This window comes from Podarcis liolepis (assembly GCF_965112155.1).
Source record: "Podarcis liolepis genome assembly, chromosome: 2".
In the NCBI taxonomy this organism is placed as follows: domain Eukaryota; kingdom Metazoa; phylum Chordata; class Lepidosauria; order Squamata; family Lacertidae; genus Podarcis; species Podarcis liolepis.
The window spans coordinates 35,870,536-35,889,567 of NC_139555.1; the positions used below are offsets into that span (position 1 = coordinate 35,870,536).

Below are 19,032 nucleotides of genomic sequence, written 5' to 3' on the forward strand. Positions count from 1 at the left end.
AGTGCTTATATTTTATTTGCTGATGCATTGTTTTGCTGCTTTGTTATTTGCTACCTTTTGGAGCAAGGGCAGGACAGAAATGTAAAATCACCACCGTCCCAGGAGTAGTCTGTGTATCTCCATTAGCCTTGCCAGCAACTATCAAAAACATGGAATAGTAGCAAGGAGACTCATATTGTGGTCGCGCAGATCCATATAGCACTCATTACAGCCAGTAATCACTTGCCACAAGATGACCATATTTTTGGCAGCATCCATGTGGTGGTTCTGACATGTGCTCTGGCCTACTTAAGGATCTTTACGGAGATTAAGTACATCTGTCTGTATTCTTGTCCAAGAAACCCCACTGTTACAATAGCTGAATGAACATCATGCAGCCATTAATAAAGAAGCATTACACTCTCTGGAACAGGCACCATAGAGCTTATTTATATCTGCTGCTGACATGAGCCCAGGAACAAAAGGTAAACTTTGGGGGAGACTAGTTGGTGAGCTTGCACTTATCTCTACATACTTTTGGTTGCAGCCATAACCAGTGAAGCCCTCCAGATACTGGACTACAATGCCCATCATCCCCAACATTTGACCAGGCTGGTTGGGACCAAGAGGAGTTGCCATTCAAAAATGTCTGGAGGGCACTAATTGGGGACCCACTGCTTTTACCCCGTACTTTTCAGGTTTTCTCACTTATAAGGGAACTGTCTGGAAAAATGCAGGGTGCATTGGCCTCAGAGTTCCTGGGTTTTAGGAAGTTTAGAAGGCTTTGCCAGGAAAACGAGCTAGTTGCTTTGATCTTGGACTAGGATAAGGCAGCTGGAATGTAGCCCTGCTTTCCCCCAGCAGTTTGTGAGCAGGTTGGACTGAGGAGTGCTGGGTGCAATGGTTTGGAGCCTTAAAAAAAAGTTACTGCTTTGGTGCATCCCAGGTCCTCTTCCATCTAGGCTGCAAGAATAAGTGAGAGGGTGGTGGCAGCAACTACCAGAGAACAGGACCCACTGACAGCACTGCAGGGCTGTTGTGTTACAGTTGGATAGGCTCTCTTGGGGGTTCCCCCACCCTTTGTCACACTCTTCTCTCCCCTGTGTGTGCCCTCCCTACGAGTATGAATGACAATGTCCACTGTTGCTCTGGCAGAGAGCACATGGTTAAGCAGGAGGCCACTGACTGAACAGAGATGCTCAATGTTCTAGTGCCGTGACAGAAAGCACTGCTGTCCAAGCAGCCAAATAAAATTATAATATTCACTAGACTCTCCTTACTCTGATGCCATCCTGTTTGCCGCCCTAACAAGTGCCACCAATAAATTGCAGTCTATTTCTTCCTTTAATTTCTTCCCACTTAACATAGGTAAAGGGACCCCTGACCATTAGGTCCAGTTGTGACCGACTCTGGGGTTGCGGCGCTCATCTCGCTTTACTGGCCGAGGGAGCCGGCGTACAGCTTCCGGGTCATATGGCCAGCATGACTAAGCCGCTTCTTCTGGCAAACCAGAGCAGACACGGAAACACCGTTTACCTTCCTGCCAGAGCGGTACCTACCATATTTATCTACTTGCACTTTGACGTGCTTTCGAACTGCTAGGTTGGCAGGAGCAGGAACTGAGCAACGGGAGCTCACCCCATCACGGGGATTCGAACCACCAACCTTCTGATTGGCAAGCCCTAGGCTCTGTGGTTTAACCCACTGCGCCACCCGCGTCCCCCCACTTAACATAGTTGACCATATTTAGCAACAACTACTTAAAAACAGCAGTTCCCCTACAGACAGATACCGACCATTGCACCATGATAGCTAACTGAATTTTCATATTTAGAGGCAGTGTGAGCGTCATGGCAGCCTAACAGCTCCTTTAAATGAAGGGGAAACATTTCCAGTGGAAGCAAAGAGGTGACACAGGAGAGACAAGTCTCTCCTAAACGAGAAAGCACTTTGGTCGATTTACAGCAGTGGAAACAGCAAATGTGGAAAGGAGTTAAGAACCCCTCCCTCTCACCACCTAAGCTGCATCAACAGAAGTCTAGTGTCCTGATCAAGGGAAGTAACAGTACTACTCTATTCTGCCTTGGTCAGACCACACCTGGAGTACTGCATCAAGTTCTGGGCACCACAATTTAAGAAGGATATTGACAAGCTGGAATGTGTGCAGAGGAGGGCAACCAAAGATGATCAGTGGTCTGGAAACCAAGACTTAAGATGAACAGTTGAGGGATTTGAGTATGTTTCGCCTAGTATAGTAAAGAGGAAACTGTTATAAGATATGATAGCCATCTTCAAATATCTAAAGGGATGTCACATGGAGGATGGAGCAAGCTTGTTTTCTCCTGCTCTATAAGCTAGGACCCAAACTAATGGATTCAAGTTACAAGAAAGGAGATTCTGACTAAACATCAGGAAGAACTTTCTGACAGCAGGAGCATTTCTACAGTGGAACAGACTCCCACAAGAGGTGGTGGACTCTCCTTCCTTGGAGGTTTTTAGGCAGAGGTTGAATGACCATCTGCTATGTACTATTTAGTTGAGATTCCTGCATTGCAGGGGGTTGAACTAAATGACCCTTGGTGGACACTGGGGGGTGGAGGGAGACTGTATGCCACAAAGGGGAGGGCAAAAGTAACTGTTGCCACCCTGTTCTCTTTCATTTGCATGCATGACCACCTTCTCAGCCAATCTGTACCCTTCCTTGCTGATAGATGAGATCTGGAAGATGCCCAGCTGATATACCCCAATGCTCTATCTATTCACTTTCTCTTTTTGACGCCACCACCAATCTTGGTGGATTTTGGGAAGTGCAGAGAAGTGTGCTTAGAACCCTGGGTCAGAATTTCTCAATTAAATACTGGAGGTTGCCATGTTTAAAATGTTTAAAGTAAAAAAACCAAAAAGGCATATAAGGTAAGAGTCAAGTATGAACAAAGTTTTTAACCTTAGATGCTTCTACTTCTTCCTCTTGATCTTCATTTACTAGCACAAATTACTTTATGGTACCTCACAACATTATTCTGCTCTGAGGTAAGAAATACGCAGTGCGTCCTCTTAGTTTGCCATAGCATATTTCAACAAAATGTTTCCCAGCAAAAATGAATCAATAGGGGGGAAAATGTAAGGCAAACTCCACATTTAAATATAAAACAATACTGTACTACTAATAAACAAATCCACACTTTAAGGAACACAATCAATCAATAGCTCTCTGAACGATGTACAAAAGAAGTAAAAGAACCACCAAAGCAAAACATACACAAATCAAAATAAATAGTTACAAAAATAATTTCATTATGTATCATGAAAGTATCATAAATATTACAAACGCACACGTAATCACCAAAATCATTCACACACACATTCTAAAAAACAGAACCGCCCCCCAACGAGCACACTTTCCTTATATGCGCATCACTTCAGCCGCTCAATTCTGACCTCAATAAAACACCCAAATGTTTAACCAACCTATAATCATGCAGAGAAAAATAGGTCCACGCAATAAAACAGAAGCAGGGAGAAAAACACCACTCATTCCCACCTGAGGCAATACAGACGCCTTCTCCCCACCTCTCACCTAGGGAGAGTAAACCCTCCTCTGCCAACAAGCCCACATCCTGTGGGGAGTTAGGCACAGCCAGCCATCAGCGCACCTGATGCTCAGCACCTCACTGGCAGCGTCCCACCCTGTAGAGTAAATTAAAAACATCTTCCTTTAAAACAATGCTCCCTAAATAAACCTCACCCTTGTGGCTTCACAGTCAGACTAGACGGGAGAGGACTGTGGGTAATGGTAGGTAGCAGTCCATCCCCACTCTCCCTTTGGCACCTGAAGCATCTTACTTGATTTAGCACACAGCCTGGGCAGAGGTGGGAAACCTTTTTTGGCTTGAGGGCTGCGTTACCTAGAGGGCAGCCTTGACAGGGGTGAGGGGGGGTGCTAGAGGAAAAAGTGGGCAGGGCCATAGGCAAAAGAAGTGGACAGGGGCCAAGGCTGAGATCTTCGCACAGTAGGCTACATTGCAGACATGCAGAATGCAAAGGTTTCTACCTAGCTCAGTCGACAGAGCATGAGACTCTTAATTTCAAGGTCGCGGGTTCGAGCCCCATGTTGGGCAAAAGATTCCTGCATTGCAGGGGGTTGGACTAGATGACCCTTGTGGTCCTTTCCAACTCTACGATTCTGTGATACCCACCACTATCACCACAATACATACATACCTCTCCATCCTTCATCCAGACAAGCATGAGGCACTATCACAATTCAAGGGTGCCTTCCAGCATCCAAAAACATTCTAGGAGGGTGTGGATCAGGGCCAGAGAAGGATGCAGGTTGGAGGGGGTGTAGTCCCAGGAGTGTCCCAAGGGCCAGGTAAGCAGGCCTGGAGAGCCACACTCCCCTGGTGTAAAGGCTCATGTGTTCTTGGTTGATGTGTTATTAACCTATCACAGACACAGCTTCTGGGCAGGAACTGTGTGCAGCCTGTGTTTTATACAGCACCAAGCACACTGCTGATCTGTTCACTTGGCATGCTTATTCATGCGTCCGAATGACTCTCCCCACACCAAAGGCTCTTTCTTTCAAGAGGTAGCTGCTGCTGAAAAGCTTTCTGTTATAAAAAATAAACTAGTCACAAATAGGAAAACGACCAGCAGCCGTTAAAGAGATTGATGGCCCAAACGGAAAGGCCATTCCCACCGCACTCAGCCCATCAAGGACAAGGCATAACTCCACAGAAAGGGCACCATACCAATGTGTGGCCATTTTTTAAAAAAAATTCTTAAAGGAAAGGCAGGCGTCATCTGTTTATGCTTATGAATCTTTCAGAAAACACCTTCTGTCCCAATTGGTGGAAGAAAAGTTGCTAAATGCCAACAGCCAGGCAGATGTTTTAGCAAACCGATTCCAGCTGCTCTGCCTACTGAAAAAGCCAGGCAAGTATTCTCAATACAGAAACCGAGTTTATGTTAACAATGACTCTGCAAAGGTCCTTGCTGGTAATCAGCAAGTAATTTGGGCAATGGAGACATCATTAAGGACCCATTTTCTTTTACCTTAACTTGATAACTAACTGCTTAACAAAATTACCACCTATTGTTAACAATCTCCACCGCCAAACAAATCATTTTCAAGCGTAAACACAACCTTACGCCCCCCCTCTTTTTAAAAGGTCATAAAGTTGTGATTTGAAAATTAAATAAAACAAAGGACTTCAAACCTCTGTGTTACTCGAACGGAAGAGAAATGGTCCTGATAAACACTGAAGTGAGCAGTGGTTAAAAACCCTTCATGAAAAACCACTGTAGCTAATGGGGCCTACTGCTGCCACCACACAATTTCTGTTCTCATCCTGAGGTAAAGTTCTTAACCCGAGGTACTACTTCCAGGTTAGCGGAGTCTGTAACCCGAAGTGTTTGTAACCCAAGGTACCACTGTACTGAGTTAGCTGGACCAATGGTCTGACTCAATATAAGGCAGCTTTTGATATTTTCAGCAGCTATTAAATGACAGCTAGGATCAAGGAAACAGACAGAAAGCTCAGGTCATACAACCCAATCCTAGACATGTTGACTTGGAAGTAAATCCTGCCACAATGAATGTAGCTTACTTCCGGTTAAGTGTGCATATAAATTCAAACTAAACCTGCAATTCTGTAGAAGCTTACATGGGAGTAAGCCCTATTTAACATAGTAGGCCTCACAACACAACCCTACTATGAATGTTTACTCAAAAGTAAGTCAAGCATGTTTGTAGCACCAAGAGACACTATTGTGAAAGCTAAGGTCACAACTTCTGTAAACATGCACTCCATATGTCTTGGATGTCAACTAAACTGAGAAATGATAAATGAAAGCAACTATTACCCAGACCTTGACAAGTGAACTCAAGAAAGTAAGACAATGTGGGGCTTAAGCAAGAAGCAGTTATGATGAGGCCTCAATAGATCGCATCTTCTTTAGGCATGTCCCCTGGCCTCTGCACCAGTCCCAGCCCCCTGGTACTGTCATACACAGTCACTACTCGTTCCTAACAATATACTTAGTGCAGAGCTTCAACAAGAACTCTGGATTCACCTAGACTCCAAAGATTGCTCACTAGGGACTAGAAACAAAAGGGTTAGATAGGTGCCCTTCTGAGTATCTGAGGGCACCAAACCCCTTTTGTTTTGAATTACACTGTCCCAATGGGAGTTAAATCTTCAAAACACACAATTAAAAATAATTAATAGAAACATGACTTCAAGGGAACCTGATGTGCTACACTAATATTAGTAAAAATACACAGCTCCCTTTCTAAAAATTCCAGCAATAAATAGGCAAAGCAGCTAAAAAAGACCACACCCTTCATTTATAATTAGTAAGATATCCTGGCACCTTCATTCTAAAGCACATGTACAGTGGTACCTCGGGTTAAATATTTAATTCGTTCCGGAGGTCCGTTCTTAACCTGAAACTGTTCATAACCTGAAGCACCACTTTAGCTAATGGGGCCTCCGGCTGCTGCTGTGCCGCCGGAGCACGATTTCTGTTCTCATCCTGAAGCAAAGTTCTTAACCCGAGGTACTACTTCTGGGTTGGTGGAGTCTGTAACCTGAAGCATATGTAACCTGAGGTACCACTGTATTCAGATGCAGGCCCCAATGGCTGAAACTGGAGTTAATCTTAAGTAATCAAGCAAAGGCTACCCTATGCAAGTTTTACTCAAATGTTAAGTCCCACTGAGGTCCACGGGATGGGTTTCTAAGTGTGCACAGGATTGCATTCAGAATGCTGATAACTGAATAAGAAATGAAACTATAAGTTTGTGTAGCGTAGTGTCTCAATGCAACTACTACAAGTTACTAGGATGCGCAGTACAGTTTTGCTCCCATTTTTGCAAAGCATTCTCCTGTGTAATTAACTACAGTAAGGGTCCACAACCTTTTGAGGCTCACAGGCTTTAATATATATATATACCCATTTAACACAAGGAAGAGCTGGTGATGCTCAGAACGCCCGTGAGCAGGCAAGGTATTTACACTCACCCCAAAACAAATGAGCTAGAAGAAAGAAGGCAGCACCCATTCAAACAGGCAAGCCCCTCCACCCAACCAAATGCAACAAAAAAGCCAACAGGAAGAGAGGGCAGAGGAGCCTTGGCGCGTACACTAGGGACCCCAGAACCAGAATGATCAGACGCAAAGAGTATACACCTTTAAAAGGCAGGATGAAGAATATTTGGCACTTACATGTTTTCCCAACTCCTGTGTGGCTAATACTACAGTGGTGCCTCGCAAGACGAAATTAATTCGTTCTGCGAGTTTTTTCGTCTTGCGAATTTTTCATCTTGCGAAGCACGGTTTCCCTGGGCACCCTGGGTATTAACGGTTTTAAGAAAAAGGAAACAAACTTGCAAGACGTTTTCGTCTTGCGAAGCAAGCCCATAGGGGAATTCGTCTTGCGAAGCAACTCAAAAAACGAAAAACTCTTTCATCTTGCGAGTTTTTCGTCTTGCAAGGCATTCGTCTTGTGGGGCACCACTGTACCTGCTCAAATCCTCTCTTATGCACAATAGCTCCTAAGTACCTTCCTTTGCATAGCTGCCTGACAAAAAATGGAGCAGGAAAACCTTTTTTTAAAAAAATGGAAATTAACCTGTCATAATTTCTGCATGCCAGACTACTGTTAAAGGCACAGGAACAGTGTCAAGAAAAAAAGCAGCTACCCAACACATTGCATGCAAGATAAATTTTATCCTGTCTCTCCTAGCTACCATTACCTCTAGCTTCCTTTTTTAAAAAAGGGAGGAAACTTACAAGCAGACTATGAAGTTCTACACCTATATGTAGGAGAGTGAGAAAAGTACAGTAGCGTACTTTGATTTCATCCCACCTAATGCTACATGTGTGGCTTCGGTAACCCAGTATCCCTGTCCCATCAATACTGGAAAACATTCCATCATGAGCAACAGCGTAAAAACAGCAGGGTGGATGGGATATTTCCAAACAGCAATTAGAATATAAACAAGCATGTGAAAATGTCAATACAGGTACCAAGTACGAAAACCGCATTCCAAGGGGTGGCATAGGGCACAGATATTTTAGGGGGAATACTTTCCTCTACTGAAAAAACTCGATTCAGGACCATAATAAGTTTTTTTGCTCAAGTAAAGGCAGATAGAACAGCTAGCCAAAAGGAATTGCAATCCTTCATTGGATTTGGGCTCGGCTTTTTTAAAAAACAACAACACCACAGAATTCTTAGTATTTTTTAAAGGTTCTTTACCAACAAGCATGATGCCATGAATGTTCCTATCTCAATTCAGATGCCACCGGGAGCGCTTTAGAGGAGGTCGACCCAGGCGAAAGAAACCCGCATTCTCGGCCGCCAAACCTTCTCGAGCTACTTGCATGGGAGACCTTCTTCGACTGACACCAAAACTCTCCGAAAACTCGTTGGCTGCGCCCCCCCCCCCCCAAGAAGCAGCTTCAGTGCGGTAAAAGGCAAGCCCTGCTTTTCACCCCCGTCCCAGGCAGCTTGTGCAAAGCCGAAATCCAGCGACCTCCCCCCGGCTACCGCCTGGAGTTCAACTGTCCAGCCCTTGCTTCGTCACACTGCTAGTTCCCCGATCTCTTCCCCTCCTCGCCTCTCCCCGCTGCTGCTGCTCCTCCTCCCATCCCGGCTAAGCCTTACCGGATTTAGGAGGATATCTGTAGATGGAATTAGACGGGATGTCCACCTCTTCCACTCCTGCGTTCTGCCGGCTGGTTAGCGCTCCCATGCTTGAGACGTAGTACAGTATTAGAGGGCATCCGGGGAGGAGGCGGTGAGGGGTTGGGGGCTGGAGAGAGACGCCTCCCTAGCTCGCACCTTTGCACAGCGAGACGAGAGGCGCGGAAAGGCAGCAAGGAGACACGCGCGCAAGCACTCAGGTCAGCCGCTGCCTCCTGCAACTGCGCTGCTGGTCCCTCACTGGAGAAGCTGCCGCATTGACTTGCCTGCTGCTGCCCCCAGGGGGGTGGCGGTGCCTGCTGCTGCTGCTACCGAGCAGGGGACAGAGGCAGCCATTCCCCCCATCTTTTCCACCCCCATTCCCTCCTTGCCGCCCCCTCTCCTCCTCCGTCGCCCTTCCCCTCCAGCGAAAGGAGTGAATCAACCTGGGGACCGTTTAGGCGAGCTGGGCTAACGGGAATCCCTTATAGAGCAGTGCAGCTGGGATGGGGCGGGAAGAAGCCGGCGCTGCATGCATCATCATGCACATAGCTCAAGCTCTGGGCTGCGGCCGCTGCTGCGAGTGCAGAAGGCAACCTCGGCAGCAGCAGCAGCATCTCATCTCTCCTCTCCCTGCAATTGCAGCAGCAGCGGCGGAGGCAGCTTTGCAAAGGAGCTGGGCGCCGTCTTGACGTGAGCGGCAGCCCTGCTCTCCAGCCAATGGAGGCCGCCTGCTAAGCAGCCAGGGGCGCCTCCTCTCGCGGCCCCAGCAGCTCCCTGGCACATGGCCCGATGGAGGGAAGGGAAGGGAAGGGAGGGCGAGGGCGGCGGCGGCAGCAGCAGCAGCGAACGCGGAGCTGGTGGCCGTGTGGACTCCGCCGCCGGCCAGCTGCCCAAGTTCACCTTGGTAGGAGCTGGGGGACGATTCGCTGGAATAAAAGGCGGTGCTTCCTAGAGTCACCACAGGCCGGCCTACTGCAAGGGAAGGGAAAAGTTTCGCGAGGGTGCGAACACCCGCCTGCTTGCCTGCCTCCCATCTTTTTCTGCTTCAACTTTGCAAATTTGTTTTCCAAGATGCGCTGCTCTTGCCTAGGAGCGGTGGGCCGCGAGGCTGCAGGCCCGGGCCCCTCCAGCCTACAGCTGGAGCCCATCTAGCCTTGTTTACTCTTAAAACAGAAGTCCGGCCGTGGCGCTGTGAGGAAATTTACTTAAATGTCTTACATACATACACTATTTCCGAATCACAGGCTGCCAGCTCGTTTCTGGGCCCAATTCAAGTTGTCTTCTAACATTTCCTCAATGAAAACAGCAGCGTCCTATTCTATTATTATTATTATTATTATTCTATACCCCACACCATAGCTGTCAACTTTCAGATTTGAAAATAAGGATCAGCAGCCTCGAAAATAAGGGATCAGCGGCCTCACCTGTCCCGGGAAGAGTCTACGGGCTATCTAACAATCCGGGAATGCAGCAGGAAACGGTGCTGGAATAAGGGAATTTCCCGCAAAAAAAGGGAAGGTTGACACCTATGCCCCACACCCAACTGACTGGGTTGCCCCAGCCATTCTGGGCAGCTTCCAGCATATATAAAAGCATAATAAACATTAAACACTAAAAAAACTGCTGCCTTCAAATGTCTTCTAAAGGTTGTATAGTTAACTTATCTCCTTGGGTGAGGAGGCCGCATAATTCCAGACCCTCCAACATTTTTCTGGTGGAAATAGGGAGGTCCTAAGCAAAAGCGGGGCATTCTGGGATCAAATCAGAAATCGGGATGGCTTCTGTAAATCCAGGACTGTCCCTAGGAAACAGAGACACATGGAGGGCCTGTAAAGGCCCAAATAACATTAAGCGCACCCCACACTCCACCCTATTTCTGAAAGACCATCTCCTTCCCTACAGACCCTCCCCAGTGCTAAGCTCAGCATGGGAGGAGGGGAGTTGGTAGCTCCATGTCCCTCAGAAACACTGGGGGAGGGTGGCACAGGTGAGGGCCTTTTCTGTGGCAGCCCCCTAAGTTGTGGAATTCCCTCCCCACAGAGGGGCATCTGCCTGCTTCAGCTTTCGAAGAATGCAGAAGATGCACCTCTTTATACCTTTGACACCTGCGATGCATGTTTTCAGGGCCCCTCCCTATTCCTGTGAGTGCAATATGTTTTTAACTGCTTTTAAATTTGAGGTTTAAATCGTAACCCACCCTGGGACCTTCTGTTGAAAGCGGGGTAATAAATTGAATTATGATAATAATATGCTTACTGCAGAAGGGTAAGCTAGCCCTGCTGAATTTTGGGGACTTCCTCGTTGTCCTGTTGAGGGGAAATCCTAGACTTGGTCCAATGGGGCTTGCAGTTTAAGCAAGCTTGCTTGGGATTGGGTGGTTGTTTCACCCTAAGCCGCAGAGGCCAATGCATACTCACCCAGAAAGGCACACTTTATTTCATTTGGACTTGCTTTCTAGTACGGTATGTATTCTTAAGGTAAAGGTAAAAGGTAGAGGACCCCTGGACAATTAAGTCCAGTCAAAGGTGACTATGGGGCTGCTGCGCTCATCTCGCTTTCAGGCCGAGGGAGCCAGCGTTTGTCTGCAGACAGCTTTATGGGTCATGTGGCCAGCATGACTAAACCGCTGGAGGACTATGATGAGTGCCAGAGTGCACGGAAACACCGTTTACCTTCCTGCCACAGAGGTACCTATTTATCTACTTGCCCTGCTTTGCTTTCGAACAGCTAGGTTGGCAAAAGCTGGGACAGAGCAACGGGAGCTCACCCTGAACCGCCAACTTTCTGATCAGCAAGCCTAAGAGGCTCAGTGGTTTAGACCACAGTGCCACCCACATCCTTTTATGTGTACTTAAGAGTGCGGTGTAAGGTGGCCAACATTTACCGTAATCTGGCCAGACTTTTTATCAGCAGGGTCGCAAGCCAGACTCAAGAAATGGGGACACCCTGGGATTGCTCCCTTTTCCCTTGAGTCTGCACAAAGTCAGTGTGCCCGAATCAGCACACAAATAAAAGAGCATGCCCATATCTCGATTGGGATAAGGGCATGCTGGAATTAGAAGGCTAAGATGGGCAATCAGGACTCTTCTGTTGCCTTAGAGTTGTTACCTTCTTTCAAAGAAAGGCTTCCTGTGCCTTTAAATGTATGCATGACGTTCGTATACACTTTGTGTGCTTTATTTATATTACTATGTCTCAAACCATTCACCTGTTGAATTTCTGCCTGCTGTAAAGTTGCATTCGTATGACAAACACTGTATTTCATAAACCGCAGCGATAACAAACCTTTCGTGCCACCATGCTGATTCCATTATGCCATGAATGGGTGCCTTTTCTGATATTGACTGATCAACAAAAGGCAACACTTGGGCTAATAATGTACTGGCAATTTTTACGAAACACTATCAATTGTTTCTTAATTCACAAACAAAAGCCATATAATTCGTGCAAGATGTCACGAATGAATGGAAGTCAAATAAATATTCCATCAGCAGGAATGCTTAGAATGGTGTGTAACCACAAAGAAACACTGAAGTTGAGGCAGAAAGCCTTTCCACAGTTCATATCTATATCAAGGTTTGGTTGAGAATGAACTGGAGCCCGGTGGCATCTGGTTGGCCGCTATGAGAACAGGATGCTGGACTCGATGGGCCATTGGCCTGATCCAGCAGGCTCTTGCGTTCATAACTATGGTGTTAAACAGTACATAAATTGTTAAAAAGAAATGAATAAAATCTCTACCTTTGTGCCAGTTCAAACACTGTTAGCAGCCCTTCCTTAATAGCTTCTACAGTTGTGTGCCAATAAGTCCCTCCCCTGCACCACACACCATAAGAAGAGTAATAAGTAACATTTTAGTCACTTCCTCTGGGCAACTCAGCAATGATAATCCATCAGATTTCAATGTCACCTCTGTCATTTGATAAATAATTTGGAACTACTTGGTATGAGTATAGCTGAATACTGACATATACTCGGGAGTCCTGTAGTGATTTCATGCTCTTTATTGCAGCTTATAAAACTGATTGAATTCCCCCCCCCCCCCAAAAAAAAACCCTCAGGCTTTTATATACATTATTTACACAATGAGTCCCATTTGATTGGCTGATTCTGCTTCCCTCCTGGAGCCTGATTGGTCTTTTCCTGCAGGCCAATCAGTTGTTGCATTCTGCAATCCTACCAGCCTAATAGGCTGATTAACTTCCTCCTGGAGCCTGATTGGTCTTCTCCTGCAAGCCAATCAGTTGTTGCGTTCTAGGACCCTACTTGCCTATTGTACTAGGATCCAAGCTTAGTACATAACAAATATAAAACATTCCTGCTTTTGGAGAAGCCCAATAACCTTGAAAGGAAGAAAAAAAACCTGGCAGCCTTAACTGTGCGACTTCTCTAGCCATGTCTCACAACTGCTACCCATTTAAGCTGCTGCTAACTAAACCACAAGGGACAAGACAGGACAAGCTGGGTTTGAGGTTTGTTTTTAATCTGGCCATTTAGGAAGCCTAGTAGACAGACTAGAGCAGCATAATGCCAGGAAGGGTAGATAGACTCTACTTGTCACAGCAAGTGCAGCATTCTCAGGGGTAACATCATCATAAGGTGTTCATTTTTTTTATTATACTTCAATCCTGCCCTTTGTTCAGGAAGTTCAGAGCAGTGTACGGTGGGAGCTGCTAGGTAGCAGGTCTCCCAGCCCCCTATCCTCACCCTGCTGAGACTTGCTTAGCTTTCACAATGAATCAAAGTAATTTCTCTCTGGTTGATTTTTAAGCTGATTTTTAAATCTGGAAGTAAAGCTATCCCTGAATGGAAATGATTTGTGGATACAGATTTGCTTTGCAGCTGATCTTTACTCCAAAGTAAAACCCTAGGGAAGTTTTTAATGTGTGACATTTTAATGTATTTTTAATCTTTGTTGGTAGCCGGCCAGAGTGGCTGGGGAAACCCAGCCAGATGGGTGGGGTACAAATAAATTATCATCATCATCATCATTATCATCATCATCATCATCATCATCATCAATGCAGCTTAACTTTAAAGGAGCAAGTGCAGTTCAGGGTGGTGACTGGATTATGTTCACACTTTAAACCAAAGGTAGAATTCAGCCATATACCTAGCACGTTCAAAGGAAAAATGGGAACAAAGAGAGATGTTTTAGCTTCTCTGATCTTTTTTCTAAAAATGGAGCTAGCTGTTTCAGTTTTCACATCGTTTTGCCAGTTAGTGAGGCCTCATTGAAAGAACTACAATAGTCTCTCCCTCACCACCTTAAAATATCCGTGGAAGAAGGTTGAGCTTTTGTCATTCTTTGAAGGAATCGGTCTCTTAACAACGCTAACAGTCTTATGCAGTTCCTGAACTTTACTAGCAGGTATAATCCTACTGAAACCAATGTATATGAGATTATTTGTTTCCGAAGCGAGCCTATAATAAGGTAGATCCAGGCTGCAGTTCAATATACCTGGCTGAGAGCAAGCCCCATTGACCTCAAGCCCTAGGTTGGATGTCTTCATGAAATTACTCCTCTGGCTGGCACCTTCCTCTCAAGTGGGCAAATAGGTTGGCAGCAGGTGCTTGAGAACTGCCATTTAAATTCATTACAATAACCCAGAATAATACTGCATTGGATGCACTGTGGGGAATTTTAATGGTAGCTAGACCCAACTACCCAAAGCATCAGGTTAGGAAAATAGTGGGCTCTGTCAGAGCAATGTCCAAGTGTGCCAAATGGTGACATTATCATTTATTTATACCTCATAGCTACTATAGTAATTTTATCAGTACAGGCCAAACAGTATTATCTTTTTTTGAGTAAAACAATTTGAACCTTTATCACCAAGGGATGGGTTGAAAAACCTCAGAACATAAATTTCTGGCAAGTTACTAAATTCTTTTTTCTTTTTCAGGCTCCTGCCAAACTGTTGGAGAATTTCAAACTAATCCGCCCTTTAAAAGTAAGTGAAATTCCTTCCCTCATTCTCTTCCCCCCCCCCCACACTAACAAAGTGGTGCAGCTGTGGAGCCAGTCTTAAATTACTGCATAACAGTAACCTAAATTACTACATACTCAGTGCTTTTTCCCTATATTTAAAAAATGTTTAGCTACTCTCATTTTCCTACTCGTATTGAAATACTGCCCCTCAATGAGGCCAAACTTAGATTCACAAAATGTTTAGGGGTATACATACCCCTGTGTCTCCCCAGAAAAAAGCACTGTACACACTACAGTGTAGTTTTAAATTACTACATAACAATATGTTAATATTGTTGAAAGGAGGAAGGGGTTTGGTCCCTACTTCTAGTCTTCTACTCCTAGCCTATTCCTTCCTTGGTCCACTAGTATGAATTTATAACATAATTTTATTCTGTATTAACTGAGCCATACCGTTTTGAGAATCACACACACAGAGAGAGAGAGAGGGAGGGAGGGAGGGAGGGAGGGAGAGAGAAACAAGCCGACAGATATTTTTTAGCCATCCCCAAGCTGTTGGAGAATTTCACTTGCACACCAGAGAATATTCAGTAATTTTTTCAATTTCACCACCCATAGTTATGATGGACAATTTGGTGGGCAAATTTTCACACAGCCTGAGGATGTATACCAATTTAAGCACTTCTGGCACTTTTTGATTTGTTGTGATATTTTAAAATGAGATTTTAGATTGTTTTCATGGTTGAGTAGGTATTATGTGTTCTCCATGTTGGAACCTGTTCTGGTTTTATTTTAATGAAGAGCAGGCAAAGAGCGGCTCAAATAAATAAACAGTCCAAAGCCATTGAGTTGATCAAACATGGGTGCATCTGAGGAATCGCCGCATGTGGTCTGAAACACCCCCTGAATTCGAAGGCTGTATGCACATTCCTGTTTACTCTGCATGCACTGTCCTCTGGTTTGGGAAACAGTGTACACATATTTGCCACAATCCATATCTATATTGTGTCCTGTCATTTTTAATGAAATAGTGCATTAAAAAAATTATATGTTTCAGTTTACAACAAACACAAAACATAAATTTAAATTATTCCACACATCATATTTTCATTTCCCCCCCTTCTACCGTTTCTTATATCTATTCTACTTTTTACTGCATTTCCAAGTTAACCCTATTTGTTATGTATCCCAAATAGTCATTATAAGTTTTCTGTTACTGCATGTTTTTGCTGCAATCCTGTTAATGTCTTAACTTGTTTACAATAATGTTGCAAATAACTGGTTTCCATTCTGTATTTAAAAGTTTATCGTCTTGGCTTCTTATTCTTCCAGTAAGCTTTGCCATTTCTGAGTATTCTAATGATTTCTGTTGCCCTTCTTCTTTGGTCAGGACGTTTTCTTCTTTCCATCTTTGTGCAAAAATCACTTGAGCTGCAGCGGTCGCATACATAAATACATTTTTGTATTGCTTAGGTAACTCTAGTCCCATAATTCCCCAAATCAATACTGCATTTTGATGCATTCCCACCCCAAACTAGTTTCAATTCAGATTGAGAAAAGGTACAATCTAGCTATATTTCAAAATGGTAATGTACACACATCGTATACCTGTATGAGGCAGTAAAGCACGTTCCAAGTAGGATCTACTATATAGTTTGGAAAGGTTTGGTTTGTTTTGTCTGTTCTGTATAGGTACAGCTGCTTCTTGTGATATAATCGCTCTTCATCAACATTTGACCACCAGCCATTTTGAATCAAGATGGCAAACCAAAAGACTGGCTGTTATTTGGCATTGGTCCGGCTGTTGCTCAAGATACCATAGCCAAACTTGGCACAAAGTCTCCCAGTATGGAGGCAGCAGTCTTCATCAATGTTTGGAGGGCCCTACAACTCACAAATTACATTATCCATTTAAAAAGTACTATTTTCTCTCTCCCCCCCCTTCTATTTCCCAGGCAGGACTGGAACACTTCGCACTAGTGCTAAATGCAATTATATCCAGCAGCTCCACAAAGGTTTCTTAAACTAGCACCCAAAGCTATACAATTAATGATGCTCCCTTTAAAAAAATTTAATCTGTCTACATGGATTCAAGCATACAACAAAAGTTACTCAAACAGCTCTGGAACAAAATGGGATTCAAATGTTTGAAATATATCAAATCCTTCAGCAACCATTTTTTTCTCATTTTCCTTGCTGTGAGCGCTCAGCAAGCAACAGATGCTGCCTAAAAGAAACAGGAATTGCACATTAAAAACATTTAAGAATTTGTGTCTGTTGCATCCTGTGCTGCCAAGCTGGGAACAGATGATGCCCAAGCCTTGCAGAGTTGGCTTAAACAGAGAATCAGTTGTAATGTAGTTTAGAGACAAGCTTGTAGCACAATTTGAATATCTCAGCTATACTAGCTTGAGGCTAGAATGCTAAGCACGTTTACCTGGGAGTAATTCAGTGGGACTTGCCTCCAAGTTATAAACATGCAAAGAATGGTGCTGTAAGGTGCACTGGCAAAGCTCCCAGAAACACAAAATATTCAGCATGATATATTTTATTAGTTCAACATCTTTGATAAAGGTTAGGCATGCAAGCCTTTTGAGTTGCATAGTATTCTTTAATTGACAGTTTAAGGGTGTGTTGATGTTACCACCTAAGACTGCAGAGTTGTGTGTTTTCCAGTGCATTTCACAGCACTTACACACACACACACACACACACACACACACACACCAGCTCTTCACATCAGCACTGCTTCATTAGTGTGAGGTTAAATTCTGCTTGTCTTCATATCAAGGGTTGTAAAGGGGGCAGCAATCTCTCTACCCCATGCCTGCTAGATTCATACTGGGCCTTACAGCGCAGTTGTAAACACGTCTACTTGGAGTAAGTCGGGCTGAATTAATGGGGCTTACTTCCAGGTAAATGGTCTTAGGACTGCAGCCTTAGTAACACCTTTGCAGTATGTAAAAAAAGATGTAGATACTCTAATTCATTTTGCTAACAGAGGCAGTAGGATTCTAAGCAACGAAAGATCACCTAAGGAGACAAGAAAAAATTATTTTGAAGAAAACAATAAATACAACTTGGTTGGTTTTTTTAAAAGATAATCAGAAGTCAGCGCGATGAAGAAGGAAAAAACACAGGCAGGGAACAGGCTTCCTGATAATAATACCAGCTGGTCATTTTTATTCCTGCATTTATTTATTCAGGGTGCAGTCTTATACACAGTGGCCTGAGAGAGACCCCTATTGAACTCAGTGGGACTTACTTTTGAATAGACATATATAGATTTGTGCTGACAGCATTACTGATGTGTATTTCTTCCTCCCCGCCCAACCCAGCTCCTCCCTCCTCGCCAATCCTCCCCTGCAAGCCTAAATAGGAAACTCAGTGATATAAACACACACTTACTCTTTGGGCAGTGCTAAACATTCAGTGGGAAACCTGATATCTATGCAGAAAGCTCCATGGGGCTGTTTGGATATACAAAGCTTAGGGGCTGGCTGACGGCTGAGCTGCTCAGCCTCAAGGCACACGGTACTATTTCCTTGCATTTTGCAACAGAAATGTCTGGTGAATTTTGAGCATCTCAAAACTTCCCATCCTTATATTACCTGGTGTGGAGGACTGTGCACATGGAACATCAAACAGCTTGGGGGAGAGGAAGGGCAGGGAGTTTCCCCACAAGAGAAAACAAAATTACATCCTTTTCCAGGCAGCCTTATAAGTATTAAACGGCCGCTCAAGAGGTCGCAGCTGCTGCATTTATAGCCTAGAGTCTACTATAGTCTCAGAGTAAGGTGAAATGATGCAATGTAACTGCACACTAAAATGGCAGAAGAGAACATTTCAGTACACATGCAAAAATACGGCTTTCCGACACGGCAAGCCGCACCCGTCAACATCCTCCTTCTGTGCAATTATTGTAGGTACACTGGTTCTGTTTTCTGTGGCATCCAGTGACTCCAGATAGGGTTTAACAATGGCAGTGTTCAGTCAGTTTTCGAAACCAATTTTCTAGTTCGCATAGGGTGAAAATGTGGAAAAGTACAAGCGGTGTACTTTAGAAATAAAAAGTGGGTGTGGCCAAAAATCTAGTAATTCTCTTGAGTACCTGAATCCTGTGCAGCCTTAGCCTCCAATCCCATACACATTTTCCTGGGTGTAGGTCCCAGTGAGCTCAGTGGAGTTCCTTCTGAGCAGACAGGCAAGGACTGCTCTGTTGGTGTGTCTCAGACTACTGCAAATCAATAGGCATCAGTGTACCTAACTGTGTAGGAGTGCAGCCTATGCAGAGATTTTCTCCTGGTAAATCTTAGTTCTTTAACTGCAGGCTGTGCCTTTCACACTCCCTCCTACCACCGCTCCCGGTTGTGCTTGCAAATTTTGCAAACTGCAATCAGAATAAATTACGCAAATCGAATACAACA

The 19,032-nt window shown here is 44.5% G+C and overlaps 1 protein-coding gene and 1 long non-coding RNA gene across 4 annotated transcripts in view; one reads left to right on the top strand and one right to left on the bottom strand.

Moving 5' to 3' along the window:
- The window catches only part of RNF157 (ring finger protein 157), a 73,866-nt gene extending 63,472 nt beyond the window's left edge, over positions 1-10,394 (bottom strand). For 2 of the 3 annotated variants that reach the window (XM_083487558.1, XM_083487556.1), the window contains exon 1: positions 8,245-8,584. In XM_083487558.1, coding sequence (XP_083343684.1) covers positions 8,245-8,254 — 10 coding nt within the window. In that variant the 5' untranslated portion in view covers positions 8,255-8,584. Of the gene's footprint in view, positions 1-8,244; positions 8,585-8,652; positions 10,015-10,210 lie in introns of those variants that run through there. The other variant, XM_083487554.1, reaches the window with a different exon arrangement.
- On the top strand, positions 1,065-7,235 carry LOC310699627. The gene is made up of 3 exons (XR_014522170.1): positions 1,065-1,347; positions 1,716-6,380; positions 6,609-7,235. It is a non-coding gene; the product is annotated as an uncharacterized lncRNA (long non-coding RNA).
- Positions 10,395-19,032: the final 8,638 nt, after the last annotated feature.